This window comes from Narcine bancroftii, chromosome 10 (genome assembly GCF_036971445.1).
Source record: "Narcine bancroftii isolate sNarBan1 chromosome 10, sNarBan1.hap1, whole genome shotgun sequence".
NCBI lineage: Eukaryota > Metazoa > Chordata > Chondrichthyes > Torpediniformes > Narcinidae > Narcine > Narcine bancroftii.
In genome coordinates this window covers 12,203,575-12,225,964 of record NC_091478.1, presented here as the reverse complement: position 1 = coordinate 12,225,964, position 22,390 = coordinate 12,203,575, and the positions used below count along the sequence as shown (strand labels likewise).

Sequence of the window (22,390 nt, the reverse complement as noted above, 5' to 3'; positions counted from 1 at the left end):
GTCACGGTGGCCAGTGGAGAGCTCGCCATATAACACGATCTTGGGAAGGCCCGTGAATATGTGGATGTTGTGCCCGAACTAAGATGTTGATCTGCAAATGCACTTTTTCCTCAGTCAACAAAGGATGTACTCCAGCAATCCCATCTCTGATGTCTGCCTTTGCCAATATTTGGTCCACTTTTCCAAGTATTCCTGTGAGCTTTTATTGCTGCAGCGGGGCAATGTGGTGCAGCGGGGCAATGTGGTGCAGCGGGGCAATGTGGTGCAGCGGGGCAATGTGGTGCAGCGGGGCAATGTGGTGCAGCGGGGCAATGTGGTGCAGCGGGGCAATGTGGTGCAGCGGGGCAATGTGGTGCAGCGGGGCAATGTGGTGCAGCGGGGCAATGTGGTGCAGCGGGGCAATGTGGTGCAGCGGGGCAATGTGGTGCAGCGGGGCAATGTGGTGCAGCGGGGCAATGTGGTGCAGCGGGGCAATGTGGTGCAGCGGGGCAATGTGGTGCAGCGGGGCAATGTGGTGCAGCGGGGCAATGTGGTGCAGCGGGGCAATGTGGTGCAGCGGGGCAATGTGGTGCAGCGGGGCAATGTGGTGCAGCGGGGCAATGTGGTGCAGCGGGGCAATGTGGTGCAGCGGGGCAATGTGGTGCAGCGGGGCAATGTGGTGCAGCGGGGCAATGTGGTGCAGCGGGGCAATGTGGTGCAGCGGGGCAATGTGGTGCAGCGGGGCAATGTGGTGCAGCGGGGCAATGTGGTGCAGCGGGGCAATGTGGTGCAGCGGGGCAATGTGGTGCAGCGGGGCAATGTGGTGCAGCGGGGCAATGTGGTGCAGCGGGGCAATGTGGTGCAGCGGGGCAATGTGGTGCAGCGGGGCAATGTGGTGCAGCGGGGCAATGTGGTGCAGCGGGGCAATGTGGTGCAGCGGGGCAATGTGGTGCAGCGGGGCAATGTGGTGCAGCGGGGCAATGTGGTGCAGCGGGGCAATGTGGTGCAGCGGGGCAATGTGGTGCAGCGGGGCAATGTGGTGCAGCGGGGCAATGTGGTGCAGCGGGGCAATGTGGTGCAGCGGGGCAATGTGGTGCAGCGGGGCAATGTGGTGCAGCGGGGCAATGTGGTGCAGCGGGGCAATGTGGTGCAGCGGGGCAATGTGGTGCAGCGGGGCAATGTGGTGCAGCGGGGCAATGTGGTGCAGCGGGGCAATGTGGTGCAGCGGGGCAATGTGGTGCAGCGGGGCAATGTGGTGCAGCGGGGCAATGTGGTGCAGCGGAGGCAGGTTGCAAAGAGGACTTCTGCTCGCATGCTTCAGTCAAAGTATTGATGATGACTTGCAGCTTTGCTTTTGTGAATGTTTAAGGACAAGATCATCCGTTCAATGCAGCTCAACTACAGAGGAATGAGTGATTGCCATAGATCCCATCAGTTCTGAAGATTAGTCATCTTTCCGCCCCCCCCCACTGCCCGTGGGATCTTTGTTTGCCTTAAAATGCAACATTGACTCTTTCCTTCCCTTTCTTACATTTTCTCCCAATATCTTGGGGGTAAATTAGTGATCAGTATTGATTGAAAGCCCACAGACTCTCTCAGCTAATTGGACTAAAACCTCTTCTCATGTTAGTTTATATAAATATTCCATTCTATTTGCTGAGTTTCTCCACCCGGTTCTAACTTCAGATTATGAGACTCAGAAATATGATGTGCATTTTCCTAACAGGGCTCTCCCTGTACCCTGATTGATAGAATACTCAATTTCAACTTCTCTATTTCATCTACTTTGCTTTTATCCCCCTCCGCTCCCAGCAGAACCAGTGCAGGCATACCCTGTATAACACAGTTTTATATAGCGTGGATTTTGATAAAACACAGTTTATAATTTTAATATAGTAATAACCAAAAATTGTTAAATTAATATTGCATTATGGTTAAATTGTTTAAAAATATTGCATTATAGTTAAATTGTTAAATTAATATTGCATTATGGTTAAATTGTTAAATTAATATTGCACTATGGTTAAATTGTTTAACCATATTGCATTATGGTTAAATTTTTAAATTAATATTGCATTATGGTTAAATTGTTAAATTAATATTGCATTATGGTTAAATTGTTAAATTAATATTGCACTATGGTTAAATTGTTTAACCATATTACATTATGGTTAAATTGTTAAATTAATATTGCATTACCAACAGAGGTGCAATAATTTTACAAATCTGGGATTTGAAACTTTGGACTATGACAATGTGGACTTGATGATGAGAATCTCATTGAAATGAATTGACAATGTTGATATTAAGCTGTTAATGATGTGCCCAATGAAAGAACTCGCCTTACAGGAATTATCAACTTTTTTTTGAAAAAAAAACAATGCTTGAGATTACTTTATGGATGTAGAACCAAACCTTGAGAGAAGCGTTAGAGTTTAGCAAGAATTGCAAAATGCTATTCAATGTTATAAAGATGTGCTTGCTGGAATATTTTCTTCAATAAACAATGATTGCTTATTGCCAATAAAGATCATTTTTCAGTTTTAAATATCCCTTTTAAATATTTTATGCATGTTTGCATAAGAGTTCTAAGTCAAAGAATAAATAATTATAGGATTGAAATGTATTATGTTAAAGTGCATTGTAATAAGAACGCTTCCACCAGCATTGTCTCCACTCCATCCTCAACATTCATTGAAGCGACTTCATCTCCAACATCGAAGTACTCGAGATGGCAGAGGCCAACAGCATCGAATCCACGCTGCTGAAGATCCAACTGCGCTGGGTAGGTCACGTCTCCAGAATGGAGGACCATCGCCTTCCCAAGATCGTGTTCTATGGCGAGCTTTCCACTGGCCACCGAGACAGAGGTGCACCAAAGAAGAGGGACAAGGACTGCCTAAAGAAAGCTCTTGGTGCCTGCCCCATTGACCCCCGCCAGTGGGCTGATCTCGCCTCCAACCGTGCATCTTGGCGCCTCACAGTTCGGCGGGCAGCAACCTCCTTGGAAGAAGATCGCAGCGCCCACCTCACTGACAAAAGACAAAGGAGGAAAAACCCAACAACCAACCCCAACCCACTAATTTTCCCCTGCAACCGCTGCAACCGTGTCTGCCTGTCCCGCATCGGACTTGTCAGCCACCAACGAGCCCGCAGCAGACGTGGATATTACCCCTCCATAAATCTTCATCCGCAAAGCCAAGCCAAAGAAGAAATAATGATGTGAACAGTGTGGTTTTCCATAAGACTGAACTTGCTTGGAACATATTAACCGTTTTATACATGGTATGCTGTATAGGGTTTCCTTTGTCCTCGCCTTCCACCTGAGCAGCATCCATGTCAGCAGATTTCCGTTACTTTCGATGAGATTTTATCAGCAGCCATTTCTCTCCTTTCCATAACTCCCTGGTTTGCTCTTCAACCTCCACCAACTACTTCTATAACTCCCTGGTTTGCTCTTCAACCTCCACCAACTACTTCTATAACTCCCTGGTTTGCTCTTCAACCTCCACCAACTACTTCTATAACTCCCTGGTTTGCTCTTCAACCTCCACCAACTACTTCTATAACTCCCTGGTTTGCTCTTCAACCTCCACCAACTACTTCTATAACTCCCTGGTTTGCTCTTCAACCTCCACCAACTACTTCTATAACTCCCTGGTTTGCTCTTCAACCTCCACCAACTACTTCTATAACTCCCTGGTTTGCTCTTCAACCACCACCAACTACTTCTATAACTCCCTGGTTTGCTCTTCAACCTCCACCAACTATTTCTATAACTCCCTGGTTTGCTCTTCAACCTCCACCAACTACTTCTATAACTCCCTGGTTTGCTCTTCAACCTCCACCAACTACTTCTATAACTCTCTGGTTTGCTCTTCAACCTCCACCAACTACTTCTATAACTCCCTGGTTTGCTCTTCAACCACCACCAACTACTTCTATAACTCCCTGGTTTGCTCTTCAACCTCCACCAACTATTTCTATAACTCCCTGGTTTGCTCTTCAACCTCCACCAACTACTTCTATAACTCCCTGGTTTGCTCTTCAACCTCCACCAACTACTTCTATAACTCCCTGGTTTGCTCTTCAACCTCCACCAACTACTTCTATAACTCCCTGGTTTGCTCTTCAACCTCCACCAACTACTTCTATAACTCCCTGGTTTGCTCTTCAACCTCCACCAACTACTTCTATAACTCCCTGGTTTGCTCTTCAACCTCCACCAACTACTTCTATAACTCCCTGGTTTGCTCTTCAACCTCCACCAACTACTTCTATAACTCCCTGGTTTGCTCTTCAACCTCCACCAACTACTTCTATAACTCCCTGGTTTGCTCTTCAACCTCCACCAACTACTTCTATAACTCCCTGGTTTGCTCTTCAACCTCCACCAACTACTTCTATAACTCCCTGGTTTGCTCTTCAACCTCCACCAACTACTTCTATAACTCCCTGGTTTGCTCTTCAACCTCCACCAACTACTTCTATAACTCCCTGGTTTGCTCTTCAACCTCCACCAACTACTTCTATAACTCCCTGGTTTGCTCTTCAACCTCCACCAACTATTTCTATAACTCCCTGGTTTGCTCTTCAACCTCCACCAACTACTTCTATAACTCCCTGGTTTGCTCTTCAACCTCCACCAACTACTTCTATAACTCCCTGGTTTGCTCTTCAACCTCCACCAACTACTTCTATAACTCCCTGGTTTGCTCTTCAACCTCCACCAACTACTTCTATAACTCCCTGGTTTGCTCTTCAACCTCCACCAACTACTTCTATAACTCCCTGGTTTGCTCTTCAACCTCCACCAACTACTTCTATAACTCCCTGGTTTGCTCTTCAACCACCACCAACTACTTCTATAACTCCCTGGTTTGCTCTTCAACCTCCACCAACTATTTCTATAACTCCCTGGTTTGCTCTTCAACCTCCACCAACTACTTCTATAACTCCCTGGTTTGCTCTTCAACCTCCACCAACTACTTCTATAACTCTCTGGTTTGCTCTTCAACCTCCACCAACTACTTCTATAACTCCCTGGTTTGCTCTTCAACCACCACCAACTACTCCTATAACTCCCTGGTTTGCTCTTCAACCTCCACCAACTATTTCTATAACTCCCTGGTTTGCTCTTCAACCTCCACCAACTACTTCTATAACTCCCTGGTTTGCTCTTCAACCTCCACCAACTACTTCTATAACTCTCTGGTTTGCTCTTCAACCTCCACCAACTACTTCTATAACTCCCTGGTTTGCTCTTCAACCTCCACCAACTACTTTTATAACTCCCTGGTTTGCTCTTCAACCACCACCAACTACTTCTATAATATTTTCCAACACAACTATTAAACTTTGCTTTCAATAGCAGATGTCTGGCTTGCTGAGTACCGAGGTTTTATGTTTTTATCAGTATATTTATCTATATACATAAAATTTTATTGACATCGCATTTACTTGAAGATACAATTTGGATGCAAATTAATTTTTTTCAACTATAACATTTTTTCTTCAACCCAGTGCTTATTCTCTCATTTCTAGAAATGAAATTATATATGCATGCAATACATAAAAGTTTTGAAGGTTTCTATTCAGTTTCACATTTGTCATTCAATATTAGCTGTGATGTTATGGTGGTGATCATCGACTCAATTATTTTTTAGTTTGGGTTGGCTTGTCCATAATGTTGTTTACTTTAGTGTGTTACTAAGATAGCATTAAATCTATTTGTATTTATTGAATCAAGCCTTAGCCAACCTTTTGTTTATTTTCTCAGTTGGATCCTGTGGCATACAGGATAGAACCCATGATTCTCCCCAATTTGGATGTAAAACCAGTCCTTGTGCCACATCACAAAGGCAGAAAAAGACTACATCTTGGTACGTCAGTTCTTTTTACATTTGTGCATTAGAATTGTCAGATGTAATTCAGCCCTTGTATTCAGAACTGTAGAATTTAAATTTGCTGTGCAATTGTCATATGAATATGTTGCTCTTCCCAAAAAAATTGAATTTTTCATCTGAGTAAGTTAAATTATTCTGAATGTTCCCCAAGTCATCTGTGTTTATGTAAACAACAGTAGACTTTTCAAAATTACTGGCAAAACACAGGATTCTTTTAACACTGATTAAATGATAAAACACAAATGCTGGACAAACAGTGCCTTTATATAGCGAAGGTGAAGATACATCACGAACGTTTCAGGCTGAAGCCCTTCATCAAGGTCCACAGAAGACTTCATGAACAGAAATACAGAGGCTACAATGCAAGATGCAAACTACTAGCCACAGAAACAGGTTGACCAGATTAGTTTGCCAAGAAGTAGTTAAAAGAGTCTGAGGATTTTAGAAAAAGGTCTTGAGGACAGATGCGATTAAAGTTAACCTGTGTCAGAGTGATGGCAAGAGCAAAGTGTGGAGGTGTAAGGGAACTGCCCAAGATCCAAAGCATAACCACCTCATCTGTGAAACATGGTGATGGGAGTTTTATAGCCTGGGCATGTCTGGCAGCCACAGGTACTGGTGCACTTATCTTCATTGATGTTGTAACTGCTGATGGCAGCAGCAAAATTAATTCTGAGGTGTAGAGAAACATTTTATTTGCTTAGGTTTGAGCAAATTCTCCAAACTCATTGGACAGCGCTTCATCCTACAGTAAGACAAAGATCCCAAACATACAGTTAAAGCAACAAAGGAGTTTTTCAAAGCGAAAAAACTGGAACATTCTTGAATGGCCAAGTCAGTCACCCAATCTAAATCCAATTTGCACACCTTCCATTTGATGAAAAGAAAACTTAAGAGTTCAAGTCCCAGAGAGAAGCAGGAGTTGAAGATGGCTGCAGTGGAGACCTGGCAGAGCATTACCAGAAAAGATACTCAGCACCTGGTGATGTCTATGAATCTCAGACTTCAAGCAGTCATTGTTTGCAAGGGATATGCAACAAAGTGCTAAACATGACTAAAATATAGTACATACCATTCCTATATCCCAAATATTATAGTGCTCTGAAATTAAGGGACGATTTATAAAAAGTGCTGTAATTTCTACATGGTTAAATTAAGGGACGATTTATAAAAAGTGCTGTAATTTCTACATGGTTAAATTAAAATGTGCACAACTAATCTTGAATAAAATCTGGAAGGTGCACTTCAATCGCATGTGAAATGTTTGGTTACAAATTTAAAATTGTGGAGCAAAGGAGCCAAAAAGTAAAAGAAAAAAAAGGAGCCTTTATGACACACATTATGAAGGGCACTGTGATTCCATGCCTTGCAACTAAAAGTGAGCAGTTGTGGAAGGTGCACCAGCAACACCATAAAAATGAGCAAGCATCCATTTTCTTTAGTGCTAAACATGAAGCGTGAAGGACAAAACCAAACGGCACTAGAAGTCAGGATTAAACCAAGGTCACAGGAGCTATGAGGCAGCAGGACTATCTGCTGTGCCATATGGTGGATTAGCTGTTGTCAAAATAAGGACAATGTATTTATGTGGTACTTTTAAAATTGTAAAAGGTCCCAACAGACTTCCTAGAAGCATTATCAAACAAAATTTAACATTGCATAAGGGGATTATTATTGCAAATTACCAAAATCTTGGGGAAGTGGGTTTTAAGGAACCTCCTAAATCTTTCACAGTGGGCTGATGCGTGTCTCTTTCTGGGCTGTATTACCCCTAATCCATCTGATGCAAAAAAAAAGATTTTTCTTGAAGAGGTTAGCATTACTGTGAAAATGAAAAGAGCAGTTGATGCAAACAAAACTGAAAATGCAGGAAACACTCCGTTTGTCTGAACTGAATGATTTCAATTGTGTCGATAATGGTGGGGGGGGGGGGGGGGTGGTGATTGATAGAAAAAGGGGAAAGTCTCTGTGGTGAGGCCAGGGTTGTTGTGTTTAAATTGTCATCTCACTGATAGATGCATGGGGTTAGTTAGCACATCCAAAGGAACAATAATCCAATATGGGGTTAGTTAGCACCTACAAAGGAACATGTATCCAAAATGGGGTTAGTTAGCACCTACAAAGGAACATGTATCCAATATGGGGTTAGTTAGCACCTACAAAGGAACATGTATCCAATATGGGGTTAGTTAGCACCTACAAAGGAACATGTATCCAAAATGGGGTTAGTTAGCACCTACAAAGGAACATGTATCCAAAATGGGGTTAGTTAGCACCTACAAAGGAACATGTATCCAAAATGGGGTTAGTTAGCACCTACAAAGGAACATGTATCCAATATGGGGTTAGTTAGCACCTACAAAGGAACATGTATCCAATATGGGGTTAGTTAGCACCTACAAATGAACATGTATCCAATATGGGGTTAGTTAGCACCTACAAAGGAACATGTATCCAATATGGGGTTAGTTAGCACCTACAAAGGAACATGTATCCAATATGGGGTTAGTTAGCACCTACAAAGGAACATGTATCCAATATGGGGTTAGTTTGCACCTACAAAGGAACGTGTATCCAATATGGGGTTAGTTTGCACCTACAAAGGAACGTGTATCCAATATGGGGTTAGTTAGCACCTACAAAGGAACGTGTATCCAATATGGGGTTAGTTAGCACCTACAAAGGAACGTGTATCCAATATGGGGTTAGTTAGCACCTACAAAGGAACGTGTATCCAATATGGGGTTAGTTAGCACCTACAAAGGAACATGTATCCAATATGGGGTTAGTTAATACCTACAAAGGAACATGTATCCAAAATGGGGTTAGTTAGCACCTACAAAGGAACATGTATCCAATATGGGGTTAGTTAATACCTACAAAGGAACATGTATCCAAAATGGGGTTAGTTAGCACCTACAAAGGAACATGTATCCAATATGGGGTTAGTTAGCGCATACGAAGGAACATGTATCCAATATGGGGTTAGTTAGCACCTACAAAGGAACATGTATCCAATATGGGGTTAGTTAGCACCTACAAAGGAACATGTATCCAATATGGGGTTAGTTAGCACCTACAAAGGAACATGTATCCAAAATGGGGTTAGTTAGCACCTACAAAGGAACGTGTTTCCAATATGGGGTTAGTTAGCACCTACAAAGGAACATGTATCCAATATGGGGTTAGTTAGCACCTACAAAGGAACATGTATCCAATATGGGGTTAGTTAGCGCATCCAAAGGAACATGTATCCAATATGGGGTTAGTTAGCACCTACAAAGGAACATGTATCCAATATGGGGTTAGTTAGCGCATCCAAAGGAACATGTATCCAATGTGGGGTTAGTTAGCACCTACAAAGGAACATGTATCCAATATGGGGTTAGTTAGCGCATACAAAGGAACATGTATCCAATATGGGGTTAGTTAGCACCTACAAAGGAACATGTATCCAATATGGGGTTAGTTAGCGCATCCAAAGGAACATGTATCCAATGTGGGGTTAGTTAGCACCTACAAAGGAACATGTATCCAATATGGGGTTAGTTAGCGCATACAAAGGAACATGTATCCAATATGGGGTTAGTTAGCACCTACAAAGGAACATGTATCCAATATGGGGTTAGTTAGCACCTACAGAGGAACATATATCCAATATGGGGTTAGTTAATACCTACAGAGGAACATGTATCCAATATGGGGTTAGTTAATACCTACAGAGGAACATGTATCTAATGTGGGGTTAGTTAATACCTACAGAGGAACATGTATCCAATATGGGGTTAGTTAGCACCTACAGAGGAACATGTATCCAATATGGGGTTAGTTAGCACAACAAAGGAACATGTATCCAATATGGGGTTAGTTAGCGCATCCAAAGGAACATGTATCCAATGTGGGGTTAGTTAGCACCTACAAAGGAACATGTATCCAATATGGGGTTAGTTAGCGCATCCAAAGGAACATGTATCCAATGTGGTGTTAGTTAGCACCTACAAAGGAACATGTATCCAAAATGGGGTTAGTTAGCACCTACAAAGGAACGTGTATCCAATATGGGGTTAGTTAGCACCTACAAAGGAACATGTATCCAATATGGGGTTAGTTAGCGCATCCAAAGGAACATGTATCCAATGTGGGGTTAGTTAGCACCTACAAAGGAACATGTATCCAATATGGGGTTAGTTAGCGCATCCAAAGGAACATGTATCCAATGTGGTGTTAGTTAGCACCTACAGAGGAACATGTATCCAATATGGGGTTAGTTAGCACCTACAAAGGAACATGTATCCAATATGGGGTTAGTTAGCGCATCCAAAGGAACATGTATCCAATGTGGGGTTAGTTAGCACCTACAAAGGAACATGTATCCAAAATGGGGTTAGTTAGCACCTACAAAGGAACGTGTATCCAATATGGGGTTAGTTAGCACCTACAAAGGAACATGTATCCAATATGGGGTTAGTTAGCACCTACAAAGGAACATGTATCCAATATGGGGTTAGTTAGCGCATCCAAAGGAACATGTATCCAATATGGGGTTAGTTAGCGCATCCAAAGGAACATGTATCCAATGTGGGGTTAGTTAGCACCTACAAAGGAACATGTATCCAAAATGGGGTTAGTTAGCACCTACAAAGGAACGTGTATCCAATATGGGGTTAGTTAGCGCATACAAAGGAACATGTATCCAATGTGGGGTTAGTTAGCACCTACAATGGAACGTGTATCCAATATGGGGTTAGTTAGCGCATCCAAAGGAACATGTATCCAATGTGGGGTTAGTTAGCGCATCCAAAGCAACATGTATCCAATGTGGGGTTAGTTAGCACCTACAGAGGAACATGTATCCAATATGGGGTTAGTTAATACCTACAGAGGAACATGTATCCAATATGGGGTTAGTTAGCACCTACAAAGGAACATGTATCCAATATGGGGTTAGTTAGCGCATACAAAGGAACATGTATCCAATGTGGGGTTAGTTAGCACCTACAAAGGAACATGTATCCAATATGGGGTTAGTTAGCGCATACAAAGGAACATGTATCCAATATGGGGTTAGTTAGCACCTACAAAGGAACATGTATCCAATATGGGGTTAGTTAGCACCTACAGAGGAACATGTATCCAATATGGGGTTAGTTAATACCTACAGAGGAACATGTATCCAATATGGGGTTAGTTAATACCTACAGAGGAACATGTATCCAATATGGGGTTAGTTAATACCTACAGAGGAACATGTATCCAATATGGGGTTAGTTAGCACCTACAGAGGAACATGTATCCAATATGGGGTTAGTTAACACCTACAGAGGAACATGTATCCAATATGGGGTTAGTTAGCACCTACAAAGGAACATCCGCAACATTCATTGGAATGATTTCATCACCAACATCGAAGTAATCGAGCTGGCAGTGTCCGCAAGCATCAAATCCATGCTGTTGAAGACCCAACTGCGCTGGGTGGGTCACGTCTCCAGAATGAAGGATCATCGCCTTCCCAAGATCATGTTATATGACGAGCTCTCCACTGGCCACCGAGACAGGTGCACCAAAGAAGAGGTACAAGGACGCTTAAAGAAATCTCTTGGTGCCTGCCACATTGACCACCCCCAATGGGCTGATATCGCCTCCAACCGTGCATCTTGGCACCTCACAGTTCGGCGGGCAGCAACCTCCTTTGAAGAAGACCGCAGTGCCCACCTACTGTCAAAAGACAAAGGAGGAAAAACCTAACACCCAACCCCAACCCACTAATTTTCCATTGCAACCGCTGCAACCGTGCCTGCCTGTCCCGCATCGGACTTGTCAGTCACCAACGAGCCTACAGCAGACGTGGACATACCCCTCCATAAATCTTCGTCCGCGAAGCCAAGCCAAAGAAAAGAAACAAAGGAACATGTTTCCAATGTGGGGTTAGTTAGCACATACAAAGGAACATGTATTCAATATGAAAAACAGGTCAGTTGTATTACATTACTGACAAAATGGGCAAGGACTGTGGAGAGTAAAAACCTGAATTACCAGAAATTGTGAATTCACGATTGTGGCCAGAAGGCTGCAAAATGCACAGCTAGAGATTTTGTCTTTGGGCCTCATCTGAACAGTTCAGGAATGGTAGTGGCATGGAGGATTAAAGTGACAAACAGCTGGATGTGTAGAATAGTAGCTGCAAACTGACTCAAGGTTCCCTGCCACATCCATTCTCAACTTTTTTTTTGGGACCTCCTTAGGACTCTGCTCAAAGTTTATTGGCCCCCTTCTCTGTATCGCTTTTGAGTTTAGTTGGTTTCTTCCATGCTACAAAGCTGATAAAATAATCTCACATTTTTAACAGTTTTGTTGTTTTTTCATCAACTTCAAAGATTTGTAAATGTGATCTATCAAGTCAAGTCTTGCACTACCTCCACAGTAGTTCCATTACCCTGTGGCCTCTTTTCATTAATCATGCCTCCCCCATCCCCCCACCCCCTTTTCTAAGATACTCGTTTGTGTTGACTTATTCCAAGAATTCAGACTATGTGACTCCAGCTTCGTGCCTTTGAAGAAATTCTACTATACGATTTGGCATCTGAGATCCTTCCATGGGGTTTAAATTAATTTTGCAGACTTCTTCAATTTTTTTTCCTCACTTGATTTTTAAGTGTAGCCCCCTCCAGGCTAATCAGCAGCTCAAATTAATCTGTTCAAGAATTACCAGAAGTAAATAATTGGAAGGAATGTCATACAACTGGCTGAAATTAATGTAATTTTACTTTGTTTTAAAACTCTGGAAATTTTTAAATTTGATGCTATTTGTGTGAATTTTGCATAGAAATAACCACTTGTATCAAACCTGTCATTTTGGAGTGGTTCTAACTGTGCAGGAGATATGTTTCCATCACTAATACTTAGAGGAATTGCTCTGCTGCCCAGAACAATTTCACCTTGTGATGAGCCGACTGGGAAACAGCCTCATCAGTATAATCACAGATGTATTTCAGCTTAACCATTGGTCTCTCATAACTAGCGTCTCCCCAGATGCAAGAAAAATTCCAAGAAAGAGTTTTAAAAATTAAGTGCATCCAAAGCAGTTCCTTGAAGTACTTCAATGTTTCTTACTTCCAAGATGAAGATTATTCATGTGGAAAACAGCCTTTTTTTGTTACGATCACTTCAGAAAAAGGAATGAGAAACCCACTGACTACAGGTTCAGGAAATTGATATTTCCTTCTGTTTTAAAGAAAAAAATTGGTTTCTTTGTTCATCCTCTGAAGCTGGTATTCTGTTTCCAGCTTGCACTGGCAGATTTTTGAAGAGATAACTTTCTGCATGTTCCTTTCTATAAGGAAATTAGATGGTTACTACTCTTGTAACATGACAGAAGTTCTGAACATGATCTAATTTTAAAACTTAAGTTCTACTTTATAGATGTATGAATGCAGCAAAAGAGTAGTTTCTCACCTCATGATATGGTGATCATTATGGATGATTCAAGCACGTTTCTTTAACTATTCATATGTCCTTACTAAATGGTGGACTTTTGAGGAAAGTTTCTAAAACTCTTCAACTCTTTGCCCTTTCACACTCCTATAGGAGGTGCAGGAACTTGAAGACAAACACCCAACAGTAGAAAAACAACTTCTTCCCCTCTGCCAACAGATTTCTGAATGGACAACGAACCACGAACATAGAACCATAAAACATTACAGTACAGAAACAGGACTCTTCTAGTCTTTTTTTTGCCTAGTCCCACTGACCCACACCCAGTCCAAAGCCTCCATACCTCTCCCATCCTTGTACCTGACCAAATTCTTCTTGAATTTTAAAATTGAGCCTGCATTCACCACTTCAGCTGGCAGCTTGTTCCACATTCTGTGAAGAAGTTCCACCTCATGTTCCCCTAAATTTTGCCCCTTTCACTCTTAATCCATGTCCTCTGGTGTATCTCATCTACCCTCAGTGGAAAAAGCCTATCTATATTTACTCTGTCTATCTCCCTCATAATCTTAAATATCAAATCTCCTTCATTCCTTTATGCTCCAGGGAATAAAGTCCTAACCTGTTCAATCTTTCCCTGTAACTCGGCCCCTGAAGTCTGAGCAACATCCTAATAAATTTTCTCCCCTCATTCTAACCTCTTGATATCTTTCCTGTAGTTAGGTGACCAAAACTGCACACTATACTCCAAATTTGGCCTCACCAATGTCTTATTTAACTTTACCATAACATCCCAACTCCTGTACTCAGTACTTTGATTTATGAAAGCCAATATGCCAAAAGCTCTCTTTTCAACACCACTTTCAGGAGATTATGTATCTGTATTCCCAGCTGCCTCTGTTCAACAAGCACTCCTCAGTGGCCTACTATTTACCATGTATGCCCTTCGTTGGTTTATCCTTGCAAAATGCAGCCCCTCACACTTGTCTGCATTAAATTTCATCTGCCATTTTTCAACCCATGTTTCCAGCTGATCCAGATCCCTCTGCAAGCTTTGAAAACCTTCTTCGCTGTCCACAACACCTTCAATCTTATTGTCATCTGCAAACTTGCTGATCATTGACATAAATGACAAACAATAATGGTCCCAGCACTAATGAATTGTGACTTTAGGCAGACAGTTTGAAAACCATTGCTCTAGTTTGTACCTATGTATATTGTTTAGAAAACTTTCCTGAACACATTTGACAAACTCCAATCTATCCAGTCCTTTTACAGTAGGGGAATCCCAATCACTATGTGGAAAGTTAAAATCTACTATCACAACCTTGTGTTTCCTGCAGCTGTCTGCTATCTCTATGGATTTACTCCTCCAATTCTCGTTGACTATTGGGTGGTCTATAGTACAAGCCCTTGAATGTGGTCATACTTTTTCTGTTTCTCAGTTCCACCCATTTAGCCTCAGTAGACGAGCCCTCCGGTCTGTCCTGCCTGAGTACAGCTGTTACATTTTCCTTGAAGAGCAATGCCACTCCTCCCCCTTTAATATCTCTTTCCCCCCCCCCCCCACCCCATTCTATTGCGGCTTAAGCAATGAAGCCCAGGACACTGAGCTGCTAGTCCTGCCCCTCCTGCAGCCACCTCACTTTCGCTTCTTTTTGCACTAATTATTTTTAAAAAAATGTAATTCATAGCAATATTTGCACCTGTAATGCTACTGCAAAACAACAATTTTTGTGACATTTCCATGACAAATTTGGAATCTTATTCTAATTTGATATTTTTGCAAAACCTCTTTTTATCAGCTACATAGATATTATTTATGTACATTACCCAATTTCATCTTTTTTATACAGATATATATAAGTATCTGTCCAAAGCCATGGAATGTTTTCAAGTGCACAGATATTTTTGGGGAGTTCTGCCTCATGATACATGATGATATTATCGGTAATGAAAATGTGTCAACATCATTTTGATAATTAGAAATTTAAATTATGGCTGCTTGACTCTTCCATTCTGATCCCCATTCCTCCTGCTATGCATTATTCTGTTGACATAGAATTGTTGCTGGAATAACTGTGGTTTGTTTCTCATACATCAATGTGATATGAATGGGTTCTGTAGGAATTAAAAATTGCAATAAAACAATAGTATAAGAGAATGCGACAAACTACCACTAGCTGTGGAAATCATGCCAATTTTTAAAAATGAAGTTTGATTTCCCTGTCTCTCATGGCAAATACCCCATTTCTAAAATTGTCACAAAGCTTCAGGTTACTTCAGTCTCAACATTTAAAAGTTGGGGTTTTTTTTGGACCAGAATGATCTACAGCATCATCTTTCCTTGTTGCGTCACTGGACCTTCAGCTTCAGGTTTCGAGATCCCCAGCATTTCTGTTCACTCTAATTCTCACCTCAAATCCAATTTATTCCATATTTCCTCCTGTCGTGTGCTGAATTTTATTTGAAGAAAATGAAAGCATATCACGTTGTGCTTTACTGAACATCTTCACAAGCATAATTTTGACCAAATTATAGTTTGCATGCCCTCTCTGTTATTTATTTCCTCTTTCCAGTCTTAATTATTACCTTCCAACCTTGCATCCTGACACAAATTTTGAGTTAAATTTCTTTTACTTCAATATCTTTCCAGTATGAGATAACTTTATTATCTTGCCCTGCTTTTAATCTAACAGTAATTGAGGCTTTTTTTTCATAACAGTTCCCTTAGCCAAATTTGTCATATTAAGGAAGTTTTTTGGGTTTTTTTTTCCAAGTTTTAACATATTGAATATTGTCTCTAGTGTTTTTTTAAATATTTTATAGAGATTTTAAAAAGATGTTATCTATACTATTTTATGAGCTGAAGAAATGATAAAAAAGGGTTGTGGAAGTACAGTACTTTTTATCAGTATGGTAAAATCCCCATTATCCAGAATTCAACAAAAATAAATAGATTTAAAAAAAAACAAAAGTTTAAAATTGGCACCCCCCCCCCTCCCCACTTCCCTCCCAGTGGTTAGTTTGCCAATCACACAACCAGAAAATTCACTTATTTGGCATTTGCCAATCCCCATAGATGCTGGGGGTTTACTGTGTTTAAAATCTTGACTCTGAAGTCAAGAATGCTTGGTCGCAATTAGTTGTGTTCCTGTACCTAAAATATTCACCCCCTTCCCATGGATTGAGATAAGAGATCTGTTTTACATCTTACCAAAAGGAGTCTAAAAAAAAATCAAACATGCAATTACCACACTGTTAAATGTATGCAGATTCCGGTTTCTCACATTCATCCTTTTTGAGTAGGTTTCACTAAGCTCTGACGTTATGCGTAGGAAGAACCGATACCTTTCAGATCAGTGATTTTTTTCACCCCACCTCCACCGCCACCAAAGCTTTTTAAAGCTACTTTGTCAAGTACTTGTATCATCTTGCCAGAATTCATCAAATTCAGGGAAAAAATTTGGCATTCTAATACTTGAAGATTAAAAATTACCAATGTCGATGCAAGTTTTTTTTTCTCTGAACCTACTTGCAGTATTTGAATACCAGAGGTAGTTTAAAAATTGTTTTATTGCAGTTACTTTTTTCTTGAACAATAGTCATAAAGAAATTTCAGGTTGTGCAGTTATGGGATGATGTGTAGAAACCTATATATTGTTAATTTCATTTTGTTGTATCCACGCACAGCTGACACACCTAGATTCTAAAATGAAAACCTTGTGCTGGAAATGTAATATGTTGCGCAATGCGTAATGCTGTGGCATAACAGTGCCAGAAACCTACATTTGATCGTGATTGCACACCACCCACCCCCTCCCGCCGCCACACCCCGACGTTTATATATTTTCCCTGTAATCTTGTCCTGCATCTCTAAAACCTGTTAGCTGGTAGGTTAATTGGTGATGATAAATTGCACCTTGTGGAATTGTAAAATAGGTGATTCAGGTGGAGTTAATGTGACTGCGAGGGAGAATGAGTATAGCAAATTAAAATAGGAGAATGGACATGAAAAATCTCCAGAGGGTTGTTAACTCTGCCTGTTGTCACAGGCACCAGACTTCACTCCATCAAGGACATCTACATGAGGCGGTCTTAAAAAAGCAGCCTCTATCCTCAAAGACCCCCATTACCCACTCTGCTACCATCAGGAAAAAGGTACGAGTCTAAAGACAAGCACTCAGCGTCACAAGGACAGCTTCTTCCTCATTGCCATCAGATTCCTGAATAATCCATGAATCAAAGATACTGCCTTACTTTTCGTGCACTGTTACTTTAATTTTTTAAATATTTATTGTTGCAAAATAGTTTAGCAGTGTGACGCTGCCACAAAACACCAAATTTTGTGACTTGTTCATGACAATAAATTCTGATTCTGAATGGAATTGTGGGGATTACTTTGAAAGGCAGAGCAGAATCAATGGGCAGCATGGCTACCTCTTGTGCTGCAAGGAAATTTGAAATGGCACTTCAGGTTTGTTGCTTTGGAGAAATTGAATCAGTCATTCTTATGGTACAGACAAATCTAGTTGCCATCTAATGCCATAGTAAATATATTCTTTTTAAATATGGGCTGTTAGAATTTCATTGAAGACTGTTGGAAGTTGGTTTTACTTGTTCAAGATTACTGTCTAAGTAATGAATTAATTTACATGATTTCTTTCCCAGAATTGAAAGAAAGTTTGTCCCGCATGGGCTCAGATTTAAAGCAAGGCTTCATTAGCTCTCTGAAGAATGCCTGGCAGACTCTGAATGAATTTGCGCGTGCCCACACTTCTTCAACACAGCTACAAGCTGAGCTGGAGAAGGTAGCAAACCAAATTAAAGAAGAAGAAGAAAGACATGTGGAGGAAGGTAAATATACTTTCTCTTAACTATTGATATATGAAAATTATATGTTCAGTGCACTATCCCAAATTGTATTCTTCTATATCCCTTCTGCTCTTCCCTTTATCTCTTTTTATTTGTCCCATCAGCCCAAACTCATTTTCATCCCCTCATCCCCATCTCCTCAATGGATTCTTCCACTCACTGATTTTCCCCACCACCCTTCAGTTCCATCTGCTGTCTTTATACCACTGTTCTATCCTTACCTGATTCCAGCACAGAAAGCCTGTCTTCTCAACCACTTCTGCCTGTATGACTCATATTCCTCCACCTGACCCTTTTTTTTTTTTTGCACCCCTCTCTCACTCTTTTTGTGTCACCAGTTTACTGCTTCTCTCTGACTCATTTCACCTCCACCTTGTTCACCAATCCTACATGGAGCCCAAGTGTCACCCTGTCCTCTTTACACTGATTTCTTTTCTACATATCATCAGTCATGATGAAGGGTCTCGACTTGAAATGTCAGCCATTTACCCCCACCAATGAGTTTCTCCAGCAAATTGTGTTAACCTTACCAATCACTATGTGTGTGGAATATTAGGGGACAAGAGACCATTTGGGGGAAACCAATGCAGAGGAAGGGAGAAAATTCAAATACCCAACAAACAACACCGAATGTTGGAATCAAACTCAGGTTGTTGAAGTGAGGCAACAGATCTGCTGGCTGTGTCAAATCATTGAATAATTACAGATGAGGACATCATTTGACTATGATGTTCAACTTGCTTCTTCTATCCTTTCTCTTGTAGCCTTGCAAATTTTTCTTTACCATATATTTATTCAGCTTCTTCATGAAAGCTGTAATAGGATCTATCTCCACCACACTGACAAGCAATGCATTCCAGATTCCAACCATGTACTGGATTCTTCGTGTGACCTTTAGTCCTTGAAGGGTGCAGTCTCCCACCATCCACTCTGTCCAGATTCCTCATTGTTTTATATTCTTCTATCAAAGTTCCCTTCAGTCTGACTTTTCTTAAAGTGTACCAATGCAATCTCTGTGGAGATTGTCAGCTAGAATGTGTATTGGTTTACCAAAAAATTGTACGTGAAGCAAACCAAATGAGCAGGAGGTGGTTATCACAGTTGAGATGAATTTGGGGATGGCAGGAGGTACGAGAAACAACTGGAGTGAAATGAAGGTTTAGAGAGAGCATGTTTGGGAAGCTGGTGCTGTCTGAATTGCTTCAACAGGTGCAATCACATAACCATTAACCATCCTGATTTGGACATATGATGATGCTTCTATCGTCACTTGTCAGTATTGTGGATATTTCTGGATCTGGAATACTATGCAAAGTATAGCCACCACACTAATGCTGCTATGGGCATATAGTTGCTTGAAAGATTTATTAAGATTAAATTGCAACTTTGCTCCATATCTCTCTTAATCGTTTTTAACCACCTATCTTTCCCTGTCCCGGATAAGCACTGAAATTAATTTAAAATTATTGTCAAAATGCAAATGTCCTAAACTTAGTGTCAAAGTCAAATGTTGATGAGGTTTTTCTCCTGTTAATCTAATTGCTCGTTTGTGTTTATTATTGAGTATGAAAAAGTGAATTAGATGATATTATTCACCTAACAATATAACTTGATCATTTAGTTTCTGCAAATAAATACGAGTTGGCTATATGGAATAAGCAGATAAGATGATTAAGTAGCAAAATTTGACCTATTTCTAATTGGATTATGATATTTTTGTGGTCTTCGCTGAACAATGGAATAGGGACACCGAGTTCTGGAGTTCTGACCTTCATGAATGACAGGACTGCATATAAATTCTAATTGGGGCATACTTAATCATTGAACTGCTTGTACCAAATACCATATGTTGTTTATCTTCTGTAGGCACTCCTGAGGAATCAACAAATTTTATGGTTAATGAAGCTGTCAGATGATGGAATACATCACCAAATATAGGTTGAAAGGAATTACTTTTTCTTTCTTTACCTCCTATCATTCATTTACATGTTCATATAACAGTATTTCATCTCTAATGACGATGGCTAGTTTCTCACTATACCAGGCACCCAGTTATTGAGTTTACCAAGGACAATAGAAGATTAAGAATTAAAAACTGCAAAAGTAGTCTCTCCGATTGAACAAAGGACCTGGACTTGCAGGAGTTCTATTTCTTATAAAACTAGGAAAGAGAGTTAATGTGAGAGCACATCTTCCAATGCCTCTGCTAGTATTAATCCAACTAACCAGAATATTAGTGCTTTGAAACTGTCTTGCTTTGTTCCTATTCAGTGCTAATGAAAGTTTGTCATAGTAGGTTAAAAAGGTGTGTTAATGCATTTGAGAAAGGGCAAACAAAGCAAGTAATTGGTAGGTGAACAGAGTGTCTTGGAGGGCATGCTCATAGGCTCCTGAAGATAGCAAAATAGATACAAAGGGTTAAGAAGGCATACAGTATATCCATTATAACTAGCAAGTTTGTTGTGCTGCAGTTAGAGCATTGCTCACTTTCCGGACCAGATTACAGAAATTAATGTGGTAAACACTAGCAGAGTAGATTTGCCAGGGCAAAAGAAGTTAAATTGGGGTTATTTAAAAGAAAAGAGATTGAAGGGAAATGTAGTCAAGATTTTTTTTTAAAAAAAGATGCCTTCACGGGATGAGCAGTAAGGAACTTTTCCACTTCTTGTAGAGGTCAATAAGTAGTCAACGTTAATTTAAAATATATCAAAAGCAAACATTTTCTGGAAACATGCTATTTGACTGACTGAGTTCTTGTAGCATTTCCAATTATGTTTCAGATTCCTGCATCCTGGAGCTTCTCTCCCCCCCCCCCGCCGCACCGATTTAAAATAATTAGGGAGAAGTTCTGGAAATAAAAATGTCAGCTCGTGTTAGGGTTCTGGAGCTCATGGTGGAGGCAGAAGCTCTATCGTACTTGGATAAGCACGTGCTTGAGTTTTTGATGCACAGCAACTCACTGAACCAAGGATCTTGGAAATGATGTTTTTTGGGCTGGTACTGACAGAATGGCCAGATTTTATGATAGGTCATCAGCTCGTGAGTTTCGATTATTGTTTGTATCTTGGTGATGTAGCTTTTCTGGAATTGCTGGATAAGAAATAACACTAAGAAATCCCTGTAAACAAACATTTTCTGGAAACGTGCTATTTGGCTTTTGAAAGAAATCATTGCAGGCAATTATGCCTCAGATAACATGCTTCTTGTTTTCTCTCTTTTTCTTGTTTTGTAATTATGAAACTTAGAGCAAAAGATGGTGGAAAGTCCAGAATCCTCCAAAGATGAGGATTCAGCTGTGAAGATTGGAATGCTGAATGGTGGACACCGTATTGATTACGTTCTACAAGAGAAACCAATTGAGAGCTTCAATGAATATCTGTTTGCCCTTCAGAGCCACTTATGTTACTGGTAAGAAGAACTTTTTAAAAATATTGGTTGTTGTCGAATGTCCATTCCAGAGAATCGTTGGCATACTTCACCGTGATGTCCTGAGCACACTAAAGCATCCAGTCATAAAGATCTGGAAGCAAAAAAAAAATGCCTATATTTTTCAAAAGTAAAGCGATTGGCACAAATTACAATGGAAACAATACTGAAAATGAACTTTAAAGCATTAGTATTTGAAGTATTTAGCTTCAACTTTTTTGAGTATCAATATGAATAACCGCATTTTCTTTCCCAAAATGTATTCCCTTTGCCACTTTTTTTGCTAACTTGCTTAGCTTATCCCTTGAAGTCTTAGCTGCCTCCTTTATACTTTCAACCCACCTGGTTTAGTATTTGGAAATGTCCATTTTAGTGCCGTAAAAGAGTTGATTCTCTAAATTGTGGAAAGATGATGCCCGTGTACTGATCCCACCCAGTGTACACCACTAGTCCCAGTCTGGGATGAATCATTTATGTTTTGCTTTCTGTCTTATCACCAATTCTCAATTCAGATCAGTATATTACCCCCAACACCCTGAGCTTGGGTGTAGTTGAACAATCCTTGTGCAGGACCTCATCAAATGGCTTCTGAAAATGCAAACCCATCACATCCCCTTGTCAATTCTACTGGTCATATAGAACTCCAGTAGATTACAGGTCTTTGGCTTGGCTTCGCGGACGAAGATTTATGGAGGGGGTAAAAAGTCCACGTCAGCTGCAGGCTACAGGTATGCACTGCTTAAAGTCCATGATACGCTCTGTGAAATTGGGCATGA

At 40.8% G+C, this 22,390-nt stretch overlaps 1 protein-coding gene across 9 annotated transcripts in view; it reads left to right on the top strand.

The window, feature by feature from the left end:
- Positions 1 to 22,390, top strand: part of LOC138744165 (SEC23-interacting protein-like) — a 195,104-nt gene that overhangs the window by 52,465 nt on the left and 120,249 nt on the right. For 8 of the 9 annotated variants that reach the window (XR_011345337.1, XR_011345338.1, XR_011345333.1 and 5 more), the window contains 3 exons: positions 5,759 to 5,861; positions 17,985 to 18,170; positions 21,434 to 21,596. Coding sequence is in view for 3 of the 9 variants with exons in the window: in XM_069899855.1 (XP_069755956.1) it covers positions 5,759 to 5,861; positions 17,985 to 18,170; positions 21,434 to 21,596 (452 nt within the window). In the remaining 6 variants the exon portion in view is untranslated. Of the gene's footprint in view, positions 1 to 5,758; positions 5,862 to 17,984; positions 18,171 to 21,433; positions 21,601 to 22,390 lie in introns of those variants that run through there. The other variant, XM_069899857.1, reaches the window with a different exon arrangement.